At 43.1% G+C, this 24398-nt stretch overlaps 2 protein-coding genes across 2 annotated transcripts; one reads left to right on the top strand and one right to left on the bottom strand.

Annotated features, from left to right (window-relative positions):
* Nucleotides 1-1340: 1340 nt before the first annotated feature.
* Nucleotides 1341-5910, bottom strand: LOC146584687 (glutamine amidotransferase-like class 1 domain-containing protein 3, mitochondrial). Its single transcript, XM_085324233.1, has 4 exons — nucleotides 5762-5910; nucleotides 3849-4020; nucleotides 2678-2879; nucleotides 1341-2055 (listed from the first exon to the last, which is right to left on the bottom strand). The coding sequence occupies exons 1-4, from the start codon at nucleotides 5867-5869 to the stop codon at nucleotides 1863-1865; spliced, it is 675 nt and encodes a 224-aa protein (XP_085180359.1). The 5' UTR covers nucleotides 5870-5910; the 3' UTR covers nucleotides 1341-1862.
* Nucleotides 5911-8754: 2844 nt separating this feature from the next.
* LOC146584686 (uncharacterized) lies at nucleotides 8755-19564 on the top strand. The gene is made up of 9 exons (XM_085324333.1): nucleotides 8755-8959; nucleotides 9720-9833; nucleotides 11672-13357; nucleotides 13940-14039; nucleotides 14680-14828; nucleotides 14989-15101; nucleotides 16674-16763; nucleotides 17639-17761; nucleotides 18227-19564. Exons 1-9 carry the CDS (start codon nucleotides 8899-8901, stop codon nucleotides 18419-18421), a joined length of 2631 nt encoding a protein of 876 aa, XP_085180459.1. The 5' UTR covers nucleotides 8755-8898; the 3' UTR covers nucleotides 18422-19564.
* Nucleotides 19565-24398: the final 4834 nt, after the last annotated feature.

Here is a 24398-nt window from a genome sequence, read left to right as displayed (position 1 = left end):
GGTGGAGTCTTGAAGGGTCTTGCCATATTGATAAGAGTGCAAAAATGTGCCAGTGGTTTGAAAAGGATTTAAAAGCCTGAAGAGTTTGCTTACAAGAGTGAAGATGATATTGCTGGCTTAGGAAAAAATGTTTTACACTGAAAGAATTGAACAGCTCAGTCTGTAAAGGTTATATAATACTACTTGAATAATAAGAACCTGTATAATGAGAACATACCAGCTACCATGTAAAAGGCTCTCCAACCTAATGGAGACAAACCTGTCAATATCCAGGTGCTGGAAGTATACTCTTCAACTGTAAGAGAGAAATAAAACATGGCTGATCCTAAATGATGTTGATGAACTGTGGGAATGARCTATCATATGGTGTAAGTGATGTCTTCAAGTCAAGACTGAATCCTCTTTTAAGGCTTGTTTCAGTCAAATGTAAGTTACTGTACTCATTACAGCTCCTGTGGAATAGTTAGATTATATAGACAAATKGTTCCTTCCAGCCTTAAAAAACTGTGCCTGGCCTGTTATTTGAACAACTGTTTGTGATACTGGGTTATTTTTAGTGCCTTTGTTTGCCAAGCATTGCTGATCACCCAAACCACTGTAACACTTGCTATTCAAGTTTGAGCTAGATAGGTATCTTGTCTGTCCCTGTTGCAATGCAGAATTTTCTTCCACATTGGTTTTTTTTTCCTATTTTTTTCCCCTAAATGAAGAGAATGGAATTTGCACCACTTTCTTCAGGATGCCTGGACATCACCCTGGAGTCTTTCTGCTTAGGAGTAAGATGGAAGACAGCTGCTTCTTAAATACTCCTTGCTGTCATAGCAGGTTGACAGAAGAGAATAGAACCGTGTTGCATTACAAAATCACAGAGTAGTTGAGGTTGGAAGGCACCTCTGGAGATTATCTGGTCCAACCCCTTGCTCAAACAGAGTGAGCTACAGCAGATTGCCTGGGACCACATCAAGTCTGGTTTTGAATATCTCCAAGAATGGAAACTTCACAACCTCTCTGGGCAATCTATTCTAGCATTCAACCACACTCATTAGTCTTYAGTGCTAATGTTGGCTTAGTTTTTCACTTCAGCATGGAGAAAAAAAAAACAGTCCGGAATACCTATCTCTATTTTTCACTAACAGATGTCATATTCATGCCCAAGTCTGAGTTCTGGCATATCCAAGCAAAACAAGCATGGTTTGTAACTGGCAACTTCTTCCCATACCGTTCTCCCCCTTCAATGGCCAACCAGTAACACTAAGAGCACCTCCTACTACAGGCCTCAGGGCAAAGATAAAAGCATGTCATTCAGTCAAGGAGAATTCAGCACACACATAGTAGGTGTCTACTTTTATTCAGTAGCAGAATCATGTYCCTTTCTTTGGCCACTAAGCACATCTATTCTGTGAGGTGGTAGAATAGGGGGAGCTTTGAACGAACAGAGAGTGATTTGAAAAGTATTTATAAAGGGGCAATTTCTGGTTTACACATGATATGCGTAGATCAGGTCAGCCCAGTCATGACTGAAATGACCCAGGCAACTCCCCTACTACTCACAACCAAAGCCTATGGCTGTATCTCAGCCCTGTGGAGGCCTGGCATCTGCATGTCAGCTTTATGCACATCAGCACTCCAATTACTGCCATTTTGTGGTCAGTATGTAAGCAACGTGACCTTGATAAGGCATGGCAATGCTTACATTGCTCCAGTGTTCTCCCTTCTCAGCAGCCAGCAATGATTCAGTTGGGGAAAGAACTCCATTTCAGTAGCAATTTTCCTATTGACTTGTGGATGTAAAGGGGGAAGGGCATTATCTTATGCTYGGTGCCTGCACTCCAAAAGAGTTGGATCCTTCAGCTTTGTGGCATTCAGGCAAGTCTGACCACTTCTTTGACCATTTTTCCAACACCATCAAAGATTTCATGAATGGGGGCGTTACACATGAAAGCACTGGTGGTCACAAGCTTGTTCTTCACATCCACATGAATCTCAGTGACATGTTTGTTCACATGCTTGCAACCGAGTTCCTTCATAGTCTCAGCAGTCTTTGCATAAGGCCATCTACAAGAATAAGAGTAAATGCTGAGTGGAGAAACTGTCATTGCAGAGAAAGATCTGAGAAAACCTAGAGTGAAAAGCCCGTGAATGCCTCATGGCATTCAAAGCTGCTACAGAGAAATCAATAGTCTCTACAGAAAACCAGCTCAAAGGATCCAAATCTTCTTTTGTCAAAGGAATTTCTCAGGGGCTATAGAACTAAGCAGGAAAACCTCCAGATTACAGTAATTTAAAAATCCTAAGTAAAGCCAAAGTAAGACCTTGATGCAGAACTATAGACATTCCCTACTTAACCCTGCCCCACTCTAGTCTGCATTTGGGCTTTCTTTACCAGTTTTATACAAATGACCTTACTTCCTAGCTAAATAACAAGAGCCTATGTAGTACCTTTCCTAACACTGGAAGAATTCAGTCACGGCTTTCGTGGTTGAGTAAGGGCAGTTTAAGCCCATCCTTCTYATAACACTACCAAGTGTGCAGCCATGATCCTGCCCAGCATCTGCTTAACTTCATGAGACAATGGTCTGGTGTCTTTCCTACCTTGGGACTGAGAGAAGCATGAAATAGGGTGCTGCATATGTTGGGGAGGGATGTGATTTTGTATCAGCACTTCGTGATTACTTACTTCTCACATTCTGTGTCATGACCCACAGTCAGCTCACAGCCTGGGAAGATTTTGGCTGCCAGTACTGGGGAAATGCAGCACAATCCAATGGGCTTTTTGGCAGCATGGAATGCCTTCAGTATGTCCTCCACTTCTTTGGAGACTATGCAGTTCTTCCCTTGGGTGGCCCAAGTACTCAGGTTTTTAGCCACTCCAAAGCCACCTGAGAAAAGGGAAATGGAATAGACAGGAAGATTACTACACAAGGGTAGACTTTTTTTTATGTCGGAGTTGACCCAGTAGAATGCTAAAATGGATTTGGTGAATGGAAGCATTTGTCCAGTGTTGACAAAAGACCTAAAATAAACAAGCTAAACAAGCTGTGTGTTTTTCAGCTACTGACTGTCAGGAGATGAGACTCCAAAAGCAGCTTTGTTGCTTCTAAACAGGATTGAACTGGAGAGGTATCTGTGCTCTGTTAGTTACCCTCTATGTCATCCATGAGCTCTTCTCTCCAGAATTATGGTAGAGCTTGCTTAGAGATTTTTTCTTGTCATTTAATCCTTGCTCCAGGGGTAGTCCATCCACACCGAAGTCACCTGGCCATACTTTCACCAAAGACTAATTGCCAGACTGATCAAACGTTCCACTTGGGAGTAACCCCCTGTCTGTCCTTGCTTCTGCTTCTAGTAAGGGGATAAACACATTGGTGTGAGAGGGGATGGTGTAGGTATATCCTTTCACCAAGGAGAGACAAATGAAGTACATAATACAGAGGATAAGAAGGCAATCAACAGTTATCTACTCTCTCCTCTCAGGCGTAAGCTTCTGCATTGCCACATGCTCTTGTAATATGAGGCCAAGCGAACACACAAGTACCAGCACAGATGGAAGATGGCCATCCCTCCAATCCCTTCCTTCCTCCAGACTGTCYTCTTCCCMAGTGGTTCCACCCAGTTCTTGTGCRGGCCACAAAGTCCATGTYRCTCAAGGCTCACAGARTCRGTAAGGTTGGAAGGGACCTCTGGAGATYATCTGGTCCAACCTCMCAAACATTTCCTGGTGCTGGTTCCACTGCTCATAGCATACTGTAAACCCTTCCACCAAATTACAGAATAACTGAGGTTGGAAGGGACTTGTGGAGATCATCCAGCCTAAAATCTYGATCTTACACACCCCAGTATCATCCTACCTGGTATGATAAGGGCATCCAGTCCCTTGATATCCAGCTTAGCTAGATCCTTGATGTTGCCTCTGGCTATTCTGGCACTTTCAACTAGCACATTGCGCTTCTCCTGGGTTGGCTGTCCTTTTATATGATCCACAACATGCATCTGGTCCATATCAGGAGCATAAATCTCTGCCTGGGAAGGGAGAGTAAGATCTGTTATTCTTTAGGCATGTATCCTCAGSACCATTGCAAGGCCATAGATAGTGAATGAAAGTGCTCCATTTACTTCTTCGGGAAGAACTTTGCTGGTGAACACAATGACCCTCAGGCTCACCTGTATCTAACATTGGCGTGGGGAAGGTTATTGTCATTGGGAGGAGAAAGAAAGTTCTTTTGTAGTTTCTGTATCTGRAACCCTTGCACTGACCTTGCAGGGATAAGGGTATTAGGTGCAAGTGAAGAATCTAGTCCACAGTGCTTATYTGAGGGGATTTCCCCCCCTAGGAAAATAAGGTGTTTCAAGAACCATTCATAAAGTTCATTTTGTAGAGGTTGCCATCGGTGTTCCAACCACCTTCATTGTGACARCCCCAGCCCTGCCCTAGTTACCCCTCAAGCGAAGAACATCACAGCCATGTGCCTAGCTGGACACTGCACCTCAGGAGACTTGAGGGCTGACTGGCCAGTCAGTTCACATCTACTGATTAGCCACTCATCAGGTGACTGCTGATGGCCAAGCAAGCTGCAGGTTGGAGTCCAACCCTGTGCCTCCCTCAAAGACAATAATCTGAGTTTCTTCCCTCTAGCCACTGTTTTCCCAAAGCCCAGCAGATTATGTTACCTTGAAAATGCTTCCCCTTCCTTCAGACCTGGTTTAAGCCGGCAGAAATTAARGGTGGGGAGTGGCAAATAGACAGATGAGTGATGGATTTTGCGATTGTGCAAGCTTTGTTTCTTTAGGCAACTAGGATGGGGGGGGGAAGGAAGAAGAAAAGCAAGAGCAGGGGAAGAAAACTCCTGAGTTTCCTCCACTAGAGGTCCCCTCCAATCAAGGGATGAGTGTGCCAATTTGAAGTAAGGCAAGAGGGGAAAAACTGCAGAAGCTCCAGGAGAGAAAGAAAAGAGACAAAAATACAGACAGTGAGGGAGGGGTTGGACACATCTCACTTTAAACCTGAACTGAGAAAACACACTCAGAAGGCTTTGGAAATGGATTGCTCCAGGGTGTGACTGGCTCTGCAGAGCGCACAAATCATAGTCGCACCTTTGTAGTCAGTGGAGCAATGCCGATTTCCAGGAGAGAGACTCTGGCCCAGATTTGTGGGTGGCTCAGAGCTCAGAATAACGTTATGCATGGTTTTTCACCTTCCCCTTCCACTCTTGCAGAGTGGCTATACTGATTAACTGCATGCTAAGCAGTTACTTGAGGGCTTTTTTAACCCTATTGCAGTGTAACTCTGAAAGAACTCACCTATCTTCTGTTTTAGTCTTCTATTTTTTTTAAAAAAGTGTATTTCAAAAAGCAAAAATAGTAATAGCTTTTTAAAGAGAAATGCCAGAGCAGAAATGAGGAAGTGCCAGCCAAAAAGAAGAGCAAATACGTTTAGGAAAGTTTGCTTCAGAGCTTGGATACACTCAGTACAGAGCACCCAGCCAATTCCTTTGTAGAGCAAAGCTGTGAAAGCAAAGCAACGACAAGGAATTCTCCATGCTCACTGCAGCAGCTCCTACAGCTCCTACACTGTGCCCTTCACTTTGACTCTAATCACTTATGCTCTGCCCTGAGGCCAGCAGCGATAGGGAGCTTGTGATTTGTCCAGCAAGCTACAAAGCTCCTTGGAGCAGAGTATGTTCTCTAAGAGACAGAAAGAGAGTGAAAAGCAGAGCTGGGCAAAAGGAGCCACGGATGGGGCAGCAGCCTGCCAGGCTCTTACCTGTGCCCCCTCCCTGCTGAGATGCACCAGCACAGCAGAAGACTCATGGATCTCACTCCCATCGTACACCCCACAGCCAGCCAGCACGACAGCTACTTTCTTTCCCATGGTCACCACCAGAGTGAAAGGATTCCCTGGAGAGCCCCAAATTGCTGTGCATCTCTGTTCACCGCCTGGAGCCTTTTATAGCACAATCCCTCCCCCAGGCTCAGGTGGGGCCAGGAGGGCTGGGCTGAATTTCTTGCTGGCAGGAAGGTTTTGTTTCCAGTGCCACAGGCAGGCCATGTAAATATTATTTGTTTCCTAAACTGAAAGCTCCCTTGCAGACCTTCTTTACAGCACGTTGTCCCCAAAGTATCCCCAGCTGACATGACCTATTCAATAGAGCAGCTGTGTTTTTCCTTCTTCTCAGCTGTCAATTTTCCATTCTAATTCAGACTAAAGCACAAAAATCTTTGTACATGTGATGGCATCGAAGGGAGCCAGCCCGGAGCAAGCGTTCAAGACAGTGAATTTCCTCTCCATGCCATTTTCCAAACCCTACACTGCACAGGCAGCCCCTCCCTTTTAACACCAAGTTTCCCTTTTCAGATCTTGTGTTCTTACCCTCACACCCTGTCTCTAAAGAGTAGTTTTCACCCAGTTGCAGTTGTTCCCTAGCCTTTGGGCCCTGGGGTTAGAAGTGAATAACTTGAGACTCTTATCACTGGCGCCAGCTTTCCGGAAAGGTAACAATGCCAATTGCCAGGAAAGTGGCAGCATGGTAAAGAGAGGAACTAGCAGACTTCTGACCTCCTAAGAGGCATCTGGCAGCAAGGTTCCCAGTACAGGATGAGGAGACTCACTTCTCTTCTCCCTTGTTGTTGGTGTGTTCTCAGCTGAGAAGATTATGAACCTTTCTTTACTTTAGCTTTGCACTGCTGAAATAATTCTGGCTTGCTAAGGCTATCTTGCTGTTCTTCAGAGAGGAGCAGACCTCATGCAACATGTCTGGAGAATGTTTTTCAGGGTTTATTATTTATAAGAAATTTTCCTTGGGTCTCTATCATATTAGGAAAAAGGATGAAGTTTATTCAGTGCTTAATGAAATAATATTTTTGCAAGCTCTTTATTCATAGCAGGCATGAGGAGGATATTCACTGCTAAAGCACATATCTTCATTTATTACATGCATTTCATGCATCTCTTAAAATTAGTGAGATCAGGCACCACATATTCCTAGCTGTTACCTTTACAAATGGGAACAAAAAGCACATGTGTGATTGATGGAGAAAGGATTCGATGAAATCCAGCTAATCTAATGCAGGCTGTTCCCTTCAGTTACTTTTATTATCCAGAAAAGGAGTTAAACTCTGAGACATGGGTGGAAAACTCCAAAAGCATTTTCCTTGTTGTTTGGTTTGGTATCTAAGGTATTGTAAGCGTGATTTAGAAATCTATTATTTCCTCTTAATCGAAAAAATAGCTGAATCATGCTGCTACTTGAACAGATAGTTCCTTCTTCCTTCAACTGGTTAGAGAGCAGCCCCGTTAGTGATGAGACAAAGGCAACCTAAGGCTACTTATTTCAACAAACTTCCTACTCATAGCAGACCACATCATCTAGCTCTACATGTTGCGAACTAAGGAGGTTCACCTTACTGAAATAATTGAATGAGTGTAACTGGACAAAACAGGCTTGTTCCAGTGCTTGTTTCCGCATGTGACAAGACCTATCTCAGTAGACATATGGAACCTAAAGATCTACCTGCAATAGACCTTTTCTGGATATTTATCTGGGAATAAACATTGAGCTTTAATATTAACACCTTGCTCTAATCTGCATTAACATTCTAGCAAGGATGACTGCAAAGATGATGTTGCCTTAAAGCTTTTCTTGAAGGGTGAACATGATTGAAAATAACTGTCTTCCAAAGCACTGAAAAAAACCTGGAGGGTCTGCGAGCCATTACAGGGGTTCAGCTGCTCAGTGGGAGTGTACTGCCATGCTTTACCCTGCTTGGAGAGCAGGAGGAGCGTGGTCCATTGACAACTCTGGACTCTGCCAGTCGAGGATCATTCTGACTGATACTGCAGATCTGGCATATCTGGGATGGTCCYGGAGGCCTGACTTTGGGCTCCAGCACTGCCCACTCTCTTCACAGCTCTGAGACTCATTTCAACATACCGTGGAGCATGCCTTATGGCAGAACATAGAGCTGGGTCTGGCAAGAGGAACATCACAGCTTGCTGCTGTAGGACCTCTGTGAAGGCATCCCTGTTCAGTCCAGTAAAATTAGTGTGAAGCTCTACGCTGTTCTGTGCCTTTTATCTTGTCTAGGGGCCGAGAACAGGATTTTCTTTAAGTGGGCCTGATAGGAGCAAGTCCTCCACAGGAGTAGGGTCTAAACTGGTCTTGGGAAGCCAATAAGACTCTTCTAGATTTTATCCCACTGGCGGCCACACTGGTGGCCTCCAGAATGTATGTTTCCACTGACACCTCCCTCACGAAGATCACACAGGAACAAGGAGGAGTTCTCTGGGAACACGCACAGAGAGGCTGGATTAGATAGAGATAGACCAGCATATGGACAGAAGTCATTTTTAAGGGGAACGGCACTGAATCTTCCCTGAGCTTTCCCAGCATGGAATAGTGGTGCCAGGCATTCACAGATGTGGCAAGGACAAACAGCAGGACCATGGCCAGTGTAAGGAGAAATTACTGGTCTCCAGGGAGCTCTCAGGTTTTCAAAGTGCTTGTTTGCTCCAGCAAGATGTATTCTTTAAAAAACCTTAATTTTGACCAGTACAATTTCCTCACTGGCAATGGCAAAAAGGCAGTAATGGCAATAAATACTTAACATTATTTTTCAAGTGTCTTTTTTAACAAGAGTTAATCAACAGTAAAATTAACAGGCCCCTGGAGGGAGCTACCAGCAGTCCATGCTGACTCACAGACTGAAATTTATTGCAGCTAGGAACTCGTTTGCATTTCCTCCCTGCACACAGAGAGAAACACTAACAGAAGATGATTGTAGAGAAAAGGGGTGGAGAGCAGGGAGGAACAGAGGCCAGTGGAGTTGGTTTGGTTATAAAGAGCTAGGGAGGAAAGAGAGGCAGCATTTCAGTCTGCATCTGGGTCTTCAGCGGACTTTGTGATGGCAGTCAGAAAAGCTGAGTCGCTACATTACTCCGTAGGGCTCCTGGGCATTTCTGCAGGTAGGGATTGAATGTTCTTGGCACGTAAGGATGGGGTTGGGACTAGATTTCATGGATAACCCCCTTTCAAAGGGGGCTAAAGAGTCTTTTTATTCTGAATCTCTCTACTTGCATAAAACTTCTAAATCTAGAGATCGCTCTGCCTGTTTCAGCAGTCAGTGACATACTTGTCTTGGCTTTAAAGTGCTGGCCTGAACTCTTGTACTCGAGCCATCCTGTGTGGGAAGCAAATCAAAATTTTGTGATAGTCATTTTCATACAGGATTTTTTATTTGGATGCGATGCACTTTCCTCCCTTTTCCTTTCCTCTAGCTGTCTTCCCTGCAGATCTGTTTTCCTTGTTCACTCCCCTTTCTTTTGCTCCTTTTTTTTGCATTTCTTCTTTTTGAGTGCTGTCTCTTATCATTTCTGGGCTAGTTTTCTCTAAGCGAAAGTCTTATGTGATCCTCTGTAGAGTGCACATGTGTGTATGCCTTTTGTGTAATTAGAATCTGAAAGCTGATCTTACCTTTATCTGGGAGCGGAGGTGCAGTTTCAAAGATTATTAAGCTAAAATTTCTTAAAACAAGGCATCTAGGAAGAGGTGAGACCATGCACATAAAACTGTAACACACCTCCTTTCCCCTTAGATTTCATTATTTGTAGATCTTTTACAGTTATTTTCTCCCTGTTCCCTGCTCCTGCCACTCTGGGTCTCTCCTGTTTTGGGAGGAAAATTTACAAGCTTTTTCTCTTTTTCCCTCTCCCTTGTCACACACAGGATCACTCTTACTGGCTGTGCACTTCTACACTTCAAGCAGAGCAGCCCCTCTGATCCCCAGCACAGCTTTAGGAATCATTCTGTTGATTTTATCATCTCTTCTGGCATATGCAGGTAAGACTCAGAGTGTGGCTAGCTTCAAGGCCTCCCCCTTCAATAGCTTTGTATGAGGTTATTACATGTATGAGGTCTGCCCTGCCAAGAAGTTTGTGTAGACCTTGGCAAACTTACGAGACCCCTGATGCATTCTCCTACAGGAATATATCAGCACACCAAGTTTTTCCAGCATATGCAGCCTGTAAAATAAATATTAACTTTGAACAAACACTTTACTCTTAGATTTCTGAAAGTTTCATCAGAGTGGATGCATAATTTCTTTTAAAACTATTCTCAGGCTTTTGGAATGTGTGGTTTAGGCATCCATGGATTGAAATAGCATGTTCATGTGTAAATTCCAAGGGATCTACTTAGTTGAGAGGGAAAGTCATGGAATCATAGAATGGTTGAGGTTGGAAGGGACCTCTGGAGATCATATAATCCAGATCCTCAGGTCACTGATTATATCAAAGTTCACACTCTTTAGAATGAATGCTGAAGTATTCCTCCTATTTTACCTGGAGCAATGAGGAAAGGAACTTCCAGGTTTTGATGCWACAGTATATCACTACTGATCCTGATATTTTTCTCTACAAAGCAGAGGCCTTAGGAGAGACAATACATACTTTAACACATCAAACATAGGTCCACCTCCTTTCTCAGTCAGTGATGACACAAAACATTAGTAGAACACACTTAAAAGGTATCTATATTATTGAGGCCATGTGCAGTGGCCCATTGGGCAGGTGATGTCTTCACAGTTCGCAGTACTCATAGCCTCCTACCAGAGGCAGGAATTTCTGAGCTCCCTTGTTCCTAGAGGTGCATACCTGTGTCATTACGGTCTGCAGCAGCCTGGGGAGTCATCAGCAGAGCTCTTGCTTTCCTTCCTAAAGTGAGTGTAGCCCACAAGGCTATATTAGTTTAAGGAAGAAATGAAGCACAGAGACATTCCAAAGTTCCACTTTGGAATGAGAATTTCAAAACTATCTCTAAGATCCCCTAATAACTGAGGTGATTCTGAAATATGCAACGCATTTCCCTGAGTGATAKAGCATAGAAGCTGTTATTAAAAGTGTAGGAAGTCCAAGAGACATTTGTGCTAGAAGTTAGGCTATCAATATATTCAGAATGCACATAGAGGAGAAAATGTAGCATTAAAAATAAGGTACTTTTCGGTATTGTTTGGGAGTAGTAGCTGGGTTCCATTCAACTTGAAGTTTTTTAAATTAAGGTCTTCGTCATTTTCAAGATGAGGATACTGAACAGGATAGTTCTTGAGCAGAAGTGAGTTTGGCAGTTTCAATGCCCCTGTCTTCAGGRAAGGCCCATTATTTATGGACGTGCAGAAAGATATTTGAGACTTGTGGTACAAACATACTTGGACCTGAAAGTTTGGAAAGCTGGAAAAAAACAAGCAATTAGGCAACCTAAAGGAAAGTAGTGTCAGGATTTGATCTACATTAAAATATTATTGTTCTGATTGTTAAGTCTTGTGAGGATCATGAGGAAGAGAAGATAATGGCTTGCTGAACCTGGACTTCATTAGGACAGACTGCATGCCAGGCCTGATCTGATATTAAGTTGAAGGAGCTCATGAACCTTGAGCTCACCCCCAGCACTCTGATGAATGCATAGTGTTATTCTGAAGAAATTTTTATGTTCATGTCTACACAGGGTAATGGGGCAGGTGCAGATGTACTCAAGCTTGTGCTAGTTCTGTCTGGCATCATGCAGGACTTGTGCAGCTTCATGTGCCAATATATCATGTGCCTATAGCATAGGCTAACTACTACCTTCAGTAAACCTGGTGTCTTAAAATCACGGTTCTGTCCCTGTTGTCATTTGTTTCATAGGAATTCGGAGAAGCCTAAGAAATACCTCCCTGTTCTTGTCTCTCTGCCTGACCATCTCAGTGTTCTGGTGCAGCTATGGAGTGGTCTTCATCCTAGGAGGGCAAGGAGTTTTGAATGACACTGGTGATTTCCGCAATGCCTTAGTGCCTGGCCTCGTCACATTTACCCTGGCACTACTCATTACTGCAGTGGTGGGCTTCCTTCACAGGGAGGTCATCCTAGCTATGATTGCTTCTGCTGTCTCACTTGCCAGTGCTCATGAAATTGCCATGCACTATAATACAGCTTTTGGCTCCTCTGCTGTGGCTTGCAATTATATGATTGTCTGTTTGATTGGAGGTTATTTTGCTCTGGGAAGAATTCTTTATTTCCTCACCAAAGAAAAAATTGTCCTTCCTGGCGCAGATCTGGCTAAGAATAAGAACCATGAACAGATCAAGTCCACCAGTGGAAGTGTGAATCATTTTGCAAACACAGGTCTGATCCTGAACATGCTGTCTGCCAGTGTCTTTGGCTGTAGGCTCCTGGGTGTGACTAGTAAACTATTTATTGGTCAGGTACCCTGGCTGTGGGCCTCTGGGATCTATCAGATTGGAGTATGCATTTTATCATATCGTGGCATGGATACACTGATGGCTACATTCTTTGGTTTCACTTCCATTTTGAAATTTGCTGGAGGCTATTGCCTTCTGTACCCAATTTGGCAGTCAGAGGAGCCATCTTTCCCTATTCCATTTCTGGTAGGTTTTGCAATTCTTTTTGCTGTCTTGGCTCTTTTCCTCACTCTTAAGAGCCTAGTGGATGGCCTGTATTTGCTGTTTTATGTGGCCTACTGCATTGCAATAGCTTGTCATCCCAAGGGGTTTTTTGAAGGTGGACCCCAAGGCATAGATGTGGCCATCTTTGTGGCCTCAGCCTTGATGACTATAATTTACTTGTACAATACAAAAGAAGGTGCCAAAATCCCAACAGGGAGGGGTGTTGTGAAGGCCTTACTTGCTCGCACCAGTTTTCTGAAGCTTCGTGAAGGGACAGACCTTCATGCTCCCTATTTAGGCTATTCCAAGTATGCAGATGCTGAAGTACTTGGCTATGCATGCAGTGTCCTTGCTTCTTTTGCTATAATGATTACAAGGGACCTACAGGCTCCACTTGCTACTGTTGTGGTTCCATGGGTTGTGGTAGCTGGTGGGATCCTTAAGCTTCTAGGTGGCTCAGTGGCCTTTGCCCGGGGTAAAACCCTGGAGAGCAGTGCCTTCATTCTCTATGGCGTCATGTGGACCATCTGGGGCTTGACAAGATATGGCGGCCTCCATGGCGCTACCAGAAGTTTCCACACAGCAGTGGGCATCATTGCTTTCATGCTTTTCAATGGCTTCATTGTCTTCTGCACTCTCTTCTTAAATATCACCTGGTTCTTTTATTCCCTCACTTTCTTGCTCATCCCTATCAGCTTCTTGCTGGATGCCATCAGTGCTGTTCCCGTTGGCTATGACATTGCTGCCACTCTCATCTTTGGTCTGGTCAGCTTCTACTGCTTCCTGTCTGCCCTTTTCAACAGCATCTTTGAAAGTTCCTACTTACCAATGGGTAGGCCCATTGTGCAGCTCAGTGGTGTGGGGGGAGGAATGAACAAGTGCCTTCATCTGCCTGCCAGAAAAGCTTCCTCAGTCAAGAGAATTGCAGGTAAGGGAAATATACAGAGGATAGTGTGCGGGTGGAGGGTAAACTACATTTTGTAGCAGAACATTATTAAAAGGATTTTTTTTCACATCCAAATGTGGAAACCGTGATAATCTGATTACATTTTGACCAAACAGGCCAAGATACAGGAGGCGTCAGGTCCTAAACACACTCTAGGGAAAATAGGAGCAATTCCATGGCAGAAGCTGAATTTAGCAGTGAATTTGTTGCTATATGTCCTGTATCATATCTCTGTCTGCTCGTTCAGTCTAAGACATGCAAATCTTCCAGGCTGGGGCTATCACCGAAAGCCTCATATAGAGAAAGCAGGGCAAATGAATGGTGCTCCCTCTCTCTAGAGGGTTGAATGACTTCTGGTCCAGATGAACATGGCTCAGAATTCCCCCAAATGTCAAATCTCTCCTTGGATGAATTTTCAAAATGCATTCAGAGGAAATACTTGTTAGTTGGGAAAAGGAGATGAGAGCACTGAATTGGCTGTTTTGTCTGTGACAGCTCTTCCATGAATTAAAGCCCCTCAGTTTTAGTCACCTAAGGGATTTTGGCCTGTTCCCGTGTCAACAGATATCCTGAAGAATGGAGGAACCTGCGGCATCCCCACAGATACTGTATATGTGCTTGTGGCAGCCTGTAATAGACCTGATGCTGTGGAGAAAGCTCACCGGTAAGTATTTCTCTCACTGCCCCAGTGAGGGTTTCCTTGACTAGTATAAGGAAGCCTCTAGGACTTACAGCTGTTTCTGAGTGCAGGCTGCAGCAAGTGTCCAGAGCAATGTGACACACAACTTAGCTTTCTTGTGAGGAATAAGCTGACAAGCCTGGAGGGAAGATCTGAATGAGAAAAGAGGACAACTGAGCTGAAATTGTCTCCTAGAGTGTTGAAGGCTGTTGGTAGGTAATGAGTATCATGAGGAAACCTAAAGACAAAAAAGTGAAGGATGAGGCAGGGTACCTATCTGTAGGCACATACCAAAACTCCTTTCATTTTAAAGGATGTCTCTGGCTATGCTTTTATAAGCGGCTGGGATCCTTTAGATTGGTGGGTATTTATCAGAACTTCAGTAGTTCTGACTTTTATCCATCACTGCACAAGGAGTTCAAACCATAACTGGGAATAGACATCTGTGTCCTTTCCTGTCAGGTCATCTGTTGGACAGTTTAAGCTTTTATTAAAGAGACTGATCATCCAGGGAAAACCCTGCAGGTATTGTCTAACAATAGGCCTCTCCAACATAGTTTCTGTTCCAGCTTGAAAATAAACTCCTATTTTACTTCCGAGTTCATTTCTCTCTTCTCCATTCTAGCTCCAAACGCCAGGCTCAAGAGCGCCCCATGTCACTTTGGATTTCTAGCCTGAAGCAGCTGGAACCTGCGAAGCATTTATTCACCCCCCTACTTTGGGACTTCATGGAGGCTGCCTGGCCATCTCCTATTAGTTTGGTGGTTCCCAGAGGTGAGGAAATGCTGTTACTTACAAGCTCTCTGGAGAGCTCTGGGTTTGAAAGTCCAATAGAGTCACACTTCACTGCGGTGCCACATACTCCATGTTCCTGGTAAGATCACTGTGGTTGGACTGATGTGTATCAGTAAGTGTGTGGCTCTTCCTTGTGCAGGAGAATGGGTGGACTTCCTGGGAATGAAGGACTCTGCAAAATATGTTGGTACCCCTCAGAGCATCGCCATCCGCATTCCTGACTGCTCTGTTACCACACACCTCATTGACTTGGTGAGTGGTCAGAACACACTCTTCTCAGCAGCACTGGCAACCAGACCTTGCCACTCCACTGTCTAGGTGGCAAGCTTGGAGAATCACCAGCACCCAGGACTTCTGGCCTGCTGGAAAATTGAAGGATGGTAAGGCTGAAGTACTCAGCCAGTCCTCTTGCTGGGTCTTGACAAGTCACCTCTCCTCTCTTTTTTCTTTCCTCTTTGAAATGAGGATCCTAGAATGTTCAGAGAGCTCTGGGAAGTGAAAAGTATTCAAATGAGCAGCTCTCTCTCTCTCAAAAAAAAAAGAATCATTAGGAAGGAGTAGCGTATGGAGGCAGCTGTAGCTGATTTTATTGCAGGAGGAAGTGTAAAAGGGAGAAAGGGGACCATCAGGTCAGAATGCCAGAAAAGATGCAGTTAACAGACACTTCGTGTGACTTCCTACCTCCAACACATGTACTGCAAGCACAGGCTTATTTTAAGCCAGCATAAGCTGAGGAGGTCCAGAATGTGGCTTGTAGAGCAACATCAGTTACAACCTTTCCTATGTTATAAGCAATACTGCTCCCTGACTTTAGCTAGTGAGTAGCTGCTGGGGTGACAACCTGCGAGAGTATGTATATGTGTTAGAGTAGTGCAAGGGTGAGCACACAAACATTTCAGGGTGCAGGGACACCTGAGGGTAGGGTCTGGCTTTTACTGCTATAACCTCGAGGATGTTACAGCATTGTGGGCCACACAGTCTGGCTTGCCCATGCAATCTTCTGATCTCTACTTGGAAGAAAACTCTTTCTGCACTGTGCTGTATGACCTTGTGGCAGCAGCAGCTGCAAGTGAACATGCARTTGGCTATAGCACAGTGACATAACAGCTTCAGAGGAAGTGTGATAATAAATGCTCTGCTGCAGTGCTGAGCACTGCTTCCAAGGTACCTTGACACAGCTCTGGATAAGAGCATGTTGATGATGTTAYCTAGTGTGTTGAATAGCATTGCTTTACAGAGGCAGTTTGCTTGTATGATCTTCTYTTTAAAAACCTGATCTCTGACTCAACCAGTTGCAGCTGTGCTCTAAATGGAAAGAATTGCATGGCCACACCATTATACTGACTGCAGGTGTTGGAGATCTGTGACAATGAATGATGGATACAGACCCATAGCTTTGSTAGTAAATTTGCCTTGAAGAAAGAAATCCACATTCCTCTCACTGTTCAGATTCATCATCCGTCACTGCATTTCTAGTCTTTACTGTAGGATTTGTTGGGTGCCATAGTTTCTYTAGTAATGTCCCTACTCACTACTTCATTTCTAGGCAACCACTGTAGTTCTTTGATGATTACTATCTCTTAAAAATAAAATCTAAGTCAATAAACCCTAGTTCAGYGGGGCCTTAGTCACTCATACACAGATTTGCTGGGATTCATCTCTTCCAATCTTAGTTGCCTACAGAATAGGTGTCTCTATGTGGGTAAGTCACACTAAGTTCACTTTTCAGTCATGGAGACTCATCAGTGAACTTCAGAGTGCAAGTCATCTGTGTTATACAGCAAAGCCTGCTCAGAGCTCTTTTCCCCATTTTTCTATCACCAGGTTGGCCCCATTGTGGTCACATCAGCTAACCCAACAGGAGAGGCAGACACAACACACCACAACCAAGTGTATGCCAAACTAGGAGATAAGGTAATTGAGACTGTTTTTTATTCAGCCTGGTCCCAAGAGAGATAGGAATGGAAGAATATAATCACTTTGTTCCAAGTAGACAAATCAATTAATGATAGCAAGAATCYGAGGGAACATCTAATTAAAGGAATCACATTGACACTCCTTATGTTGATGTTAGAGTTAAGGAGAAGAAGGGTATAAAAAGAAGAAACTTGACGGGAAGCCAATATGCCTGTGTTTTATGTAGTGTAGTTGTGGCCTGGCACCTTCCACCAGAGAATAATAAGAGCAACAAAAAGACATTTCYTTGCTTAGAAGCAATACAACTATCATTGCCTGAACATGACAAAGCTCCAGGTGGCACTGGAATGTCAGAACACTGCGGATTCCTGTCTAAAGCTAAAGCTAGTCTAAACTGCCATCAAAGCTTTAATATATTCCTGTCTTTTACAGCTTTTTAAAGTTCTGAAGTACGATGTCCATTTTACTGTTAAATCCTGAGAATACTACGCATATGACAGAATATTCATGTCAGCTCATGTGAGGGCAGTTTTAAACAAGAAGTGATGACAATCTATATCTAACTCCTCAAAAATCTGATTTACTACACAATTGCTGTTTAAATAGAACTTCATCAGAGCTTCTCAGGTGGGTGATGCAAATCTGTGTAGCTCTACTGATGATCACAGGAAGACCTCTCTTTGCTTTTATTGAGTTCATTCATTCCACTGTGCAGTCAAATTCAGCAAGTAGTTAGCAGAAAATATAGAGAAAGGGCRGGAAGGAGCACAGCTGCCTGTGATAATGATTACCAGCTGTTGAGACAGGGAAACTGCCATCTCTTTTCCCAAGTACCTACAGGGAAGTTGGTGTGAATATTTACTTCTCTTCAGGTGAATGCAGTTCTTTGTGATGGGCCTTCTCCAGAGAACATTGCATCCACCGTTGTGGACTGCACCAAAATCAACAGTGGAAACATAGGTTTCTTCAGGGTTGGTATCATCCCCAAGTCTCAGGTAAAATTAATCTAGAGCTTGTTTCTGTTCTTCTTCTCTCTCTGCTTTTCCCATCACTATTAAATGGGTATCAGACAAGTGGTTTCCTTTTTGCATAAGGAGCTGAAGAAATCTGTGATAGTATGAGGAGATCTCATAGGGTGGTGTGAAAGAGTAGAAAAATAGAACTTCGTGTTGCCTGTGTCCTGATCCTGCCTATGGATCTGTCAGCATTATGTGAAGTGAGATTGATTCATTAAGGGAAATAGGTCTGAGATCCACAGTCATGGATGCTTCATGGAGCAGGCTTTTCTTTTACACCTGTCCCAGAGACCTTCAAGCAGACAGAAATGCTTAGTGTAAGCCCAAGGAGAGGCCTAGACAGGTAGCGTGAAAGAGAACAGAGCATATTTCAATAGCCAGAAAATAAACTAGTGCTTTCCCTTTAACCAGTAAGCAACTCACAGCTCTGTTTACTAATTCCAGGTGCTGCAGATACTGGAACAGGTGCAGAAGAAACACACATTGGTTCACAACAATGGCCCAGTCATTGCAAAAGGCCAGGAGGAGCACATAAGTCATAGTCATGATGTACACAACGGGGTAGGCATGGCTATCTCAGAAGAGACAGTTCCAGTGCAGTCCCCTGATGACATCTGTGAGAGTCACACTCGACTCTGAGATGCCCCTGCAGGTCAAACAGTTACTTGCTCCGTAGGGAGGTGTGTGCTGGAAAACAATGTTCAGGTCAAACTGGGGAATGGGAGAGGTTTCCCAGCTGGAGGGGTGACTTATTCACCCTTCTGTGGATTCCACTAAAATTTGCCAGTGCAGAGCTGACTTAAAAACTACATTCATCTAGTCTGTACTGGTAGAAATTTAACTTTTGAGAACTACCAGCTTTCACTGAGGATCAGATATAACCAAAGGAAGTGTTACATCAGTAACTGACTGGCCTAGTGTAATAGGGCTTTATTTTTTTTTCACTGGGAGTTAAAACCTTTGATTTGGGTAGAGAATAGCTTGATGTGTTTCATAATTATATGTTGGGGGGGAAAAGCCCTGCATGAAACAAGAAGTGGTAGGGGGAGAATGGAATATATATACAGGTACTGCGTTGGTGAATACAGTGAACTTTCTAAAACAGATGAGGCAAGAGGTGGTCCTGGGAGCTTGGGCTATCTTCTGATAGCAGTCTTCTCAGAAAAGAATTACCATTATGTAAGGCATAATTTCYGTATTTCATGGTTAGTGTGAGGGTAGAATTATCATTTTGATGGCTTCAATAATATCTCCTTAGAAGTATGGAGCATGATGAAAGACCCTCTCCTCTCGTATTACTTTGTGCAGACCACACATGTCAAAAGTATCATATGCACTACATCTGAGAATGCTAGAAGCTGATCTAGCATAACTACACATTTCTACAGTTCATTTCATTGTAGGTTTCCTTCAGACTGCAGATTTTTTGTAKGGTGGTAACTGCTGACCTAGAGGAAGTAAAAAGTTTCAAACTGACTTGAGSAGTCATCTTTGGTTAAAATGTACCTGGCCAAGCAGTTAGTGGCTTGTTTAGCCTCTGAAAACTGTGGATCTTATTCTTACCTGACACACCTGCAAGGAATTGCAATGGATAATCTCACTGATCGCACCTGATGTTTTGCCAGAACTTAAGTCAAGCGTAAATCCTGTGCAGTCAGAGAAGCTAAACTTCTATGAACCATGACAAAACCATGCCTTCTTAGCTGTTTTTACAGAACCAGCTCTCTTCCTGTAGAGAAAGAAGATATTGGATAACTGAGTTATTAATTTGTTTTGCCAATCTGCTCACTGTATCTCTTTGGATTTTTGATTTTTAGGAATCAATAAAATGTTTTTGGTAAAACATGTCCCCTGTCACACACAACTGTTCTAACATCTGCAGAAAGTATCTGGAAAAGTCTTCACAGGTCAAAGAATTAGGTTTTTCAGCATGTCAGGGTTCCCAGTTGTACACAAATGACCTTACAAGTGAATCAAATTGCATCACTTTCCTGGGTGGGAAGAGGAAAGGAAAAGGAGGATAATTCCTAACATCCAACCCCCAAAGGCAGCTTCCTGGATGAGAAGTGCTAATGAGTTCATAGGACTGAACACCAAGACTGAATTTGGCCCCTTTTCTTAACTACGTTTTTAAAAAGGAGATGCAAACACTGGAATCTGTGGTAGTATTAACTGGAGAGGTGCTGAAGCATCACAAAGCCTTTTCCTATAGAGAACAGCCCTGACTTAAATGTACTGGGGATGCTGCTGCCCTGCCCCTCATATGATGATTTATTTTAGTGCACTACAAGTTAAAAAGGAGTTGGAATCTTCACAGGATGCCATGGCTGGATTCCATTTTTCCTCTTTCACTCTCTCTCCGTGGGGCTTGTTTCTTACAAAACCTTTGATCACAGTATTGGGATGCTGGGAGAAGGTGATGGGGAACTATTTTTCACTTTGATAACTAATGTGAAAGTCAGGGAAAGATTTCATTTGAGTTCAATCCTTATTTCGCTTACACACACCTCCCCTGTGTATTGGCAAGCTGGAAAGACAGAATTTTGGGAGGAGGAGATCTGAATGGGATGTTTCAGTTATGTGAAAGCAAAACCATTTCTGTTATTTCCAGAGTTTTCCCAACATTTAAAGTGAAGCAAAACATTTTTAAAGAAAGGTAGAGAGAGGAAAAAATACAGTGAAATAAGTGGCAAATTCAAAATACTTCAGTTAAACTGTTGAGAGAAACATTAGGATGTTTTCAGCTTATTTGGTGAAATATCTCCGATCAAATACATTTTGAGGTACTGACAAGAATTTATCACATGTTTTAATCACTAAAAATGTAGTTTTCAGCCAAAAATGGTTGCCCACATTTCTTCAGAAGAGACTCCACAGTGTGCCCTTCCAATGTCATTCATTTGCTGTCCTGCTCAGTGGAAAGGAATTGCTCCGTTGCAGTGTATCAGATGAAAGGAATAGAAGGGAATTTGGGGTCCTCAAACCTCCATCAAAAGAGGAGGTTCAAGTGACTAAGGAAAATCATGGGCTTCAGAGCAGAGCCAATTTTGGTTGCATTGTCAGTTGCTGAGGCATTTAGGCCTGAAAGGTCAGTCTGGGAGAAAAAAAWAATCTCATGAATGGACCTCTTCATGAAATAGCCAACACTTCAATCCCACTGGGGTTGGAAATATCCCAGAAAAAAAGGGCTGTCCCTTGATTTTGTCCTTTGTGGAATCCAGACATCTGTGTCAATGATGGGGGGAAAGAAAAGMATGGAAAATGAAGAAGTGTATTTTTGGGTCAGAGGAAAAACCAGCTCACCCTTCCAAGAACAGAGCTCTGCCATATGAATAGGAACTGACTCAATGACATCTTCTAGGATGCGTGTTGGTATACTGGGTGGATCTGATACTGCAGTGGGTAGAGTGGTTCAGAGAGGAAGGGTGGCATCACAACCACCTTTTGAATGAAACCAGCTTAGCAGAAGCCTTGAGGCATGGGCATGGGCATGGCCAGAATGTGTCCTGACTACCTCCAACTTAAAGAAAGACAAGAACAGGGAGCTCAGTAGCAGGAGAGCCCTAATCTGTACAGCTTCTGCTCCTGAAATATAAAAGTAAAACTCTGTCTATAGTTTGAAATAGGACATGAGAAGGAAGAATAGGCAAATGGAAAGTCCAGCTGATTRTGTGATAACTGGTAAAAATAAAACCCTCTGATTTCCTTGGCACTACTGAGGGCAGAGTATCTGAACACATGACCTGTAGTGATTTTGTCATACTTGCTTAGCTGCATTTTTCCTAGTATGYCCTAAGTCCCTAGGGTTATTTCTACAAAGTAGCCCGATAATCTGGTTTGTCAAATCTTAGGGAAATACTGAGAACAACAAAGATACAGCATGCTTGAAAATCCTGAGCCGAACCTTCAACTATTCCACAAAATGCAACTTGGATCTATATCCATGATAGCTGAGTGTGTTGCATTGTCCAGCCAAGAGCCAGACAACTTCCAATGATCTAGAGCCATCTAGGAATCACTGAAATTCTTGCCAGCTGTGACATTGAATATAAGGAGCAGCTCTGTGCTGAGGCTTAGAATAAGTCAGAATAGAGATAGCTGGGTGATGCAGCCAGGCACTTAACCAAAGCAGAAAATAACCATTAAAATTATCTTTTGCTGCATGTTTTCCTCGTAATTCACTGTGCACCTGAAGTTGACCGGTGCAGAAGTCCAATAAATAATGATAAAGCATCTAGTGAATAAAATCGATAAAAAATCTTATGGGAAAAAACTGTGATTTGGAAATTGAAATCGAGCTTCTGGAGTCATAACAGAATTATTTGGATTAACTTCCAGTTATGACCCCATGACATCCTTCCTTTCTGCCCCAACTAAAAATGTTTGGTGGCTCTAATACTTCTGCAACTTTTCTGGGGAATTTCCTTTTTTTTTTTGCACTGTACTGTGAAGGGGCAAAAAGACAACCAGGGGCAAGTTCTAGCCCTCTGTATCAGTCCCTGTTTTGGTTTTGCAGATGCCTCAAGGCTTCTCACCTGAGTACTGCAGCAAGTCTTCCATGGATGGGGTGGAGGAAGATGCAAACTGCTGCAGAACAGTAACTGAGTGACTCAATGCAAGGGGTAATKTTGGGGGGCCAGCTGGGGAGGTCTRTCCTGTACATCCAGTTCAGCACTGCCCCTGCCCCTGGTTCAGCAGCCATAACAAGTAACTCAACTGAAAAAAATCTTGTTCAAAGGCTCAAAAATATCAGTTCATGTAAGAATTACCTCTTCATTCCTTCCTAGAAAATGCAAAGAGGTCTTACTCCTGTTATTATCTTTTTCTAGGTATCAAAAAAGCAAGAATTTCAACAAATAATTCTGCTTTGGCTGTGAGAYTGATGTCAGGGTTCAGATACATACCCTGAATTATATATATGTATCAGTAGTTCTGGAACAAYGAGCTGACCATCAGCATCATACATTCATGTGCCTCTGAATGAAGCCTCAGAAAATAAGAACAAATTTATTTTCAGATTTGTCCAGGAATCAGAAAATTCTTTATGAGGAAAGAGCATTTGACTTTGGAACAGTGGGATRATCCTGCAGTCCCTTATAGGAAAAGCTGTGCCCAGAATCCTTTAAGGTAATCCATATTCTCCATGTTCTACCACGGAAACTGGAAACCATGGGAATGCAGTATTTGCCCATCTTGCAAAACAGCCTGTGTTGGCTCTTATGTGACTTTGAATCCTCAGAGGAGTCAGGGCTTATAGGAGCACATCCTGAATTTACAGACATAAATCTTGACCTGAGCACCTCCATTCTCAGAACATATAATTTTCATATTACCTTCCCAGCAGGAAATAACTTGAGTCTTTCATAATGCAAYGTTTCTCATGAGTGTCAGTAAACAGCCAACTCTGAGTTCCTTCTCTAACATAAAACTAATCATAGCAGATGACACAGCAACCTTTCTCCTTTCACCTGACTGCTGTTTCACTCTGAATAACTGCTTTCTTATCTGCTGAATTAATGATTTGGCAACAAATAACCAGTTCTACATCAAAAGCACTGACCCTGCCCGCAACCAGGCTAACTTTATCTCCTCAAAATYCCACTAAGCCCTCTAACTGCCTCAGGTACCTTTTCACCTGCAGCCTTACTAAGGATCATGCCCTCACACACTAATTATTTGAATCTTTTATAACCTAGGGCATAGCACAGTCTCTGTCCTCCTTCCCCACAGCCCCTTATAATTGTTCCAGGCACTCCCTGCTTGTGGCTGCAAGCAGCTGCATTCACTTGCAAAATAAACCAAGTCCTAATTGATAACTCAATTAAGAATTGAATTCCTCAGGAACCTCTAGTGAGAAGTAGAAATGGTCATAGATGTAGAGAAGGAATAAAGAAGGAGCAGACATAGCAGCTTGTTGCAGTTCTAGGAATGAAGAAGAAACCAAGTCCTTTYCTTGGACTAGCAGGTAATTATGACAGTGACTGCTGGGACAGAGCATACAGGCTTGATGAGGTTTCCACAGACATCCAGCATCACTATTAATAATGATTATGTTCTTCATCTAGCTTCCAAGCAGTACCCCTCCAAAGGCACACAACCAAGTGTGGGTGAAAGGAGGCTAAAGTCACTCTCCATGACTCTCCGTAGCTAAACACCTGATAAACATCAGAGCAGCTCTGATGAGTTTCGTAACTGAAGACCAGCTTCACACAGCAGCTATGAGATCCTTTGAACTTGCCTTGCTTGTGATACTGTATGTTTTGGTGACTCTAAAGCCTTCTGCTATGCTATCATACTTCTTTAGGTCTCATCTTCATGAAAGTATGCGGATATACAGATGATGCATTTTGCCAAGAACAGTACAATTCATCCTATCTTGGGGGAAGTGTTGAGAGAGGGAGAGGATGTTTTCTGCATGTGTACAATAAATCTAAGAGATTGATTATTTTATGTTGATATTACATGAAACTMTTTAAAATGTGAATTGATAAAAAGCAAATCCAAGGAGCCATGATCTCGCTGCCTCCAGGAAGATGCCTGTTCTTGATTCATAAATGTAACTGTCAAATAAAATGAAATAATAAAACAGAGAAAAGAAGGAAGTAGAAGGGCTGAG

The sequence above is a fragment of the Rhea americana genome, unplaced genomic scaffold (genome assembly GCF_003343005.1).
Source record: "Rhea americana isolate MKP2758 unplaced genomic scaffold, rheAme1 scaffold_90, whole genome shotgun sequence".
NCBI lineage: Eukaryota > Metazoa > Chordata > Aves > Rheiformes > Rheidae > Rhea > Rhea americana.
The sequence above is the reverse complement of the archived record's forward strand: the minus strand, read 5'-3'. Positions and strand labels throughout refer to the sequence as shown.